Source organism: Saccostrea cucullata, unplaced genomic scaffold, assembly GCF_032062105.1.
Source record: "Saccostrea cucullata isolate Sc308-1 unplaced genomic scaffold, CSIRO_AGI_Scuc_v1 ctg20161, whole genome shotgun sequence".
Lineage (NCBI taxonomy): Eukaryota > Metazoa > Mollusca > Bivalvia > Ostreida > Ostreidae > Saccostrea > Saccostrea cuccullata.
The window spans coordinates 1-2510 of NW_026937555.1; the positions used below are offsets into that span (position 1 = coordinate 1).

General features: G+C 36.7%; 1 protein-coding gene across 1 annotated transcript; it reads left to right on the forward strand.

The window, feature by feature from the left end:
• Positions 1–474: 474 nt before the first annotated feature.
• On the forward strand, positions 475–2238 carry LOC134248387 (myophilin-like). The gene is made up of 3 exons (XM_062730794.1): positions 475–638; positions 817–1030; positions 1696–2238. The coding sequence occupies exons 1-3, from the start codon at positions 592–594 to the stop codon at positions 1984–1986; spliced, it is 552 nt and encodes a 183-aa protein (XP_062586778.1). The 5' UTR covers positions 475–591; the 3' UTR covers positions 1987–2238.
• Positions 2239–2510: the final 272 nt, after the last annotated feature.

The following is a 2510-nucleotide window of genomic DNA, read 5'->3' on the forward strand; positions in this document are numbered from 1 at the left end:
TTTAAAAAATACTTGTTATAAATTTTCGTGGGTAGTGGAATGAAACTGACAGAGTTAGTAGCCCTTGTACAGCAATAAAACGGTCGTTAAAATAAACTTTAAAAACACGTTCAAGTTTCTCATTAACACGATAAAGGGAAAAGCAATTTGCTACATCGTTTATCGCTCTGAATGCGTGAAATTCATTGTGATAAAACTATTATTACAGTGTTATGAGATATCTTTATTATGATTTTAATGCATGTTAAGTGTGCTGAAAGAATTTTAACTTCGGATTCCACATTTTTGTGTATGACGTCTAGAAGAGCTCGATGGTCATCTAACTGACATCCAAACTCAGAATTTTATGCGAACGAATGTCAGTAGATGCATCCGCAAAAGAAAATAACAAGAGCAATACATCAATATCTCAGAAAACTCTCACAATGAATTGTAATTTGAGAATGAAATTGCATCATTTAGATCTACAATTTATACTAATTTGACATTTTTTTCTTTCAGATCAAGGGCAAATATGACCAGGGTGAAGCACAAAGAGCCCTCAGCTTCATTAGCCAAAAAATCGGAGAAAGTTTTAACACGGCGGGAGACATGGACAATTTCCAGAGTCAGCTCAAGGACGGTGTCAAACTCTGCAAGTAAGTCGATCTTTCTTATCAGTCGAAATTGAATATCGAAATATCGGATAATAAGATATAGTTTTAACATATTGTAAAATTTGTAAACCCAAAGATATCAGAAGGAACGATTGGTTTATTCTTGCCTGGTTGTATGTAATAAGTCCCAACTCTTAATCCATACTGTATTTCTTTTCAGATTAGTAAATGCAATTAAACCAGGGTCCGTTTCAGCGAAGAAATATGAAAAGAGCCCAACTTTACCATTCAAACAAATGGAACTTATTGGTCTTGCCATTGATCAAATGAAGGCATTGGGAGTCCCAGATCACGAAATGTTCGCCACAGTGGATTTACACGAGGCCCAGAATCTCCATCAGTGTGTTATTGGAATAAGTGCCCTGGCCAGAAAGGTACAAACATTGTTGTGGGAGAGTGGAGTGAAGTAAAGATATTTTGAAGGGGGGGGGGAGTGGCGTTAACTAGTGATATTCGGGAGGGTGGCTTGAAGTAGTGATATTTGGGGGGGGGTTGAATGGTGGATATTTTGGAGGGTGGCATGGCTTGAAATAGTGATATTTGGGAAGGTGGGGTTGAAAGTGATATGTTGGGAGTGTGCTTGAAATAGTGATATTTGGGAGGTTGGCTTGAAAAAGTGATATTAGGGGAGGATGAAATAGTGATATTTTGGAGGGTGACTTGAAATAATGATATTTGAGAGGGTGGCTGGAAATAGTGTGAGATTTGGGAGGTACGTGACTTGAATTAATGATATTTGGGAGGTAGGCTTGAAATAGTGAGAATTGAGAGGGTGGCTTGAAGTTGAGAGGGTGGCTTGAAGTTGTGATATTTCCCGGAATATTGTAAGAATCACACAATTGATAACTGATTAATAATTAAAATCACTTCCCTGTAGAGCAGCTAAGACCGGTGTAAGCCGGCAATACATGCATTGTGATCGAAGCGGGAGACGCATATATGTAACCTTATTTCCTCCTTATTTGACATTTCCTATTATTACGAAGTGACTGTATAATACATTGTAAAAATGTAAGAAGTCTTTGTGTCTGGTTTTCAGATTGGTGCATATGGACCTAAAGAGGCAGAAGCTAACAAGCGTGATTTCACGGAAGAACAACTCAAAGCAGGACAGAATATCATTGGTCTACAGATGGGAACTAACAAAGGTGCTAACCAATCCGGAATGAATATTGGAAATACCCGGCATATAGTCGACTTAAATCATCCAATCAATTTTTTGTTCAAGATATTCGCCACTCAAGTTAAGGTTAAGTTTCTCTTCAGCATTTATACTGTACTGAGTATTTTGCAGAGGTTGGCTTCTTTAAAAATCAATGCTCAAATGTAACAACGGGCGATTGTAGATTTTAATAATTGTATTTGCTACAGCTCAGCAACATTTTTCAGGCAATTCGACCAATTTCTGTCATGAAAGCAGGCTATTTGTTTTTATTTGCAATAATGATTAGGGCACGGAACGGGACCAATGATGATGACGTCATTCACTTATGTCATAAACCATTTTATTGTTATTTAGCTATATTAATTTACATTTTTTTGTTTACATGGTTTATATAATAAACTTTTTTATACATTGAAACAGTTTTATATGGATTATATTTATCAAGGTTTTTCATTCCATAATATCATCAGAAAACTCGAGGTATTGTGAGCAATGAGCTCACTAAATAATACCACCACCCCCACCCCCGACTGCCATACATGTATGAATATCATGGCAGTGTCCATCTGGAAAAAAAAGACAATGCCTTAAATAAACTACAGCAAGGAAATGTGCAAGGAACCCCACGTCAGAAAATCTGTATTATTTATATACTGTAAAATCCTTCATTTTCGTTGAGTCTCTGAGCT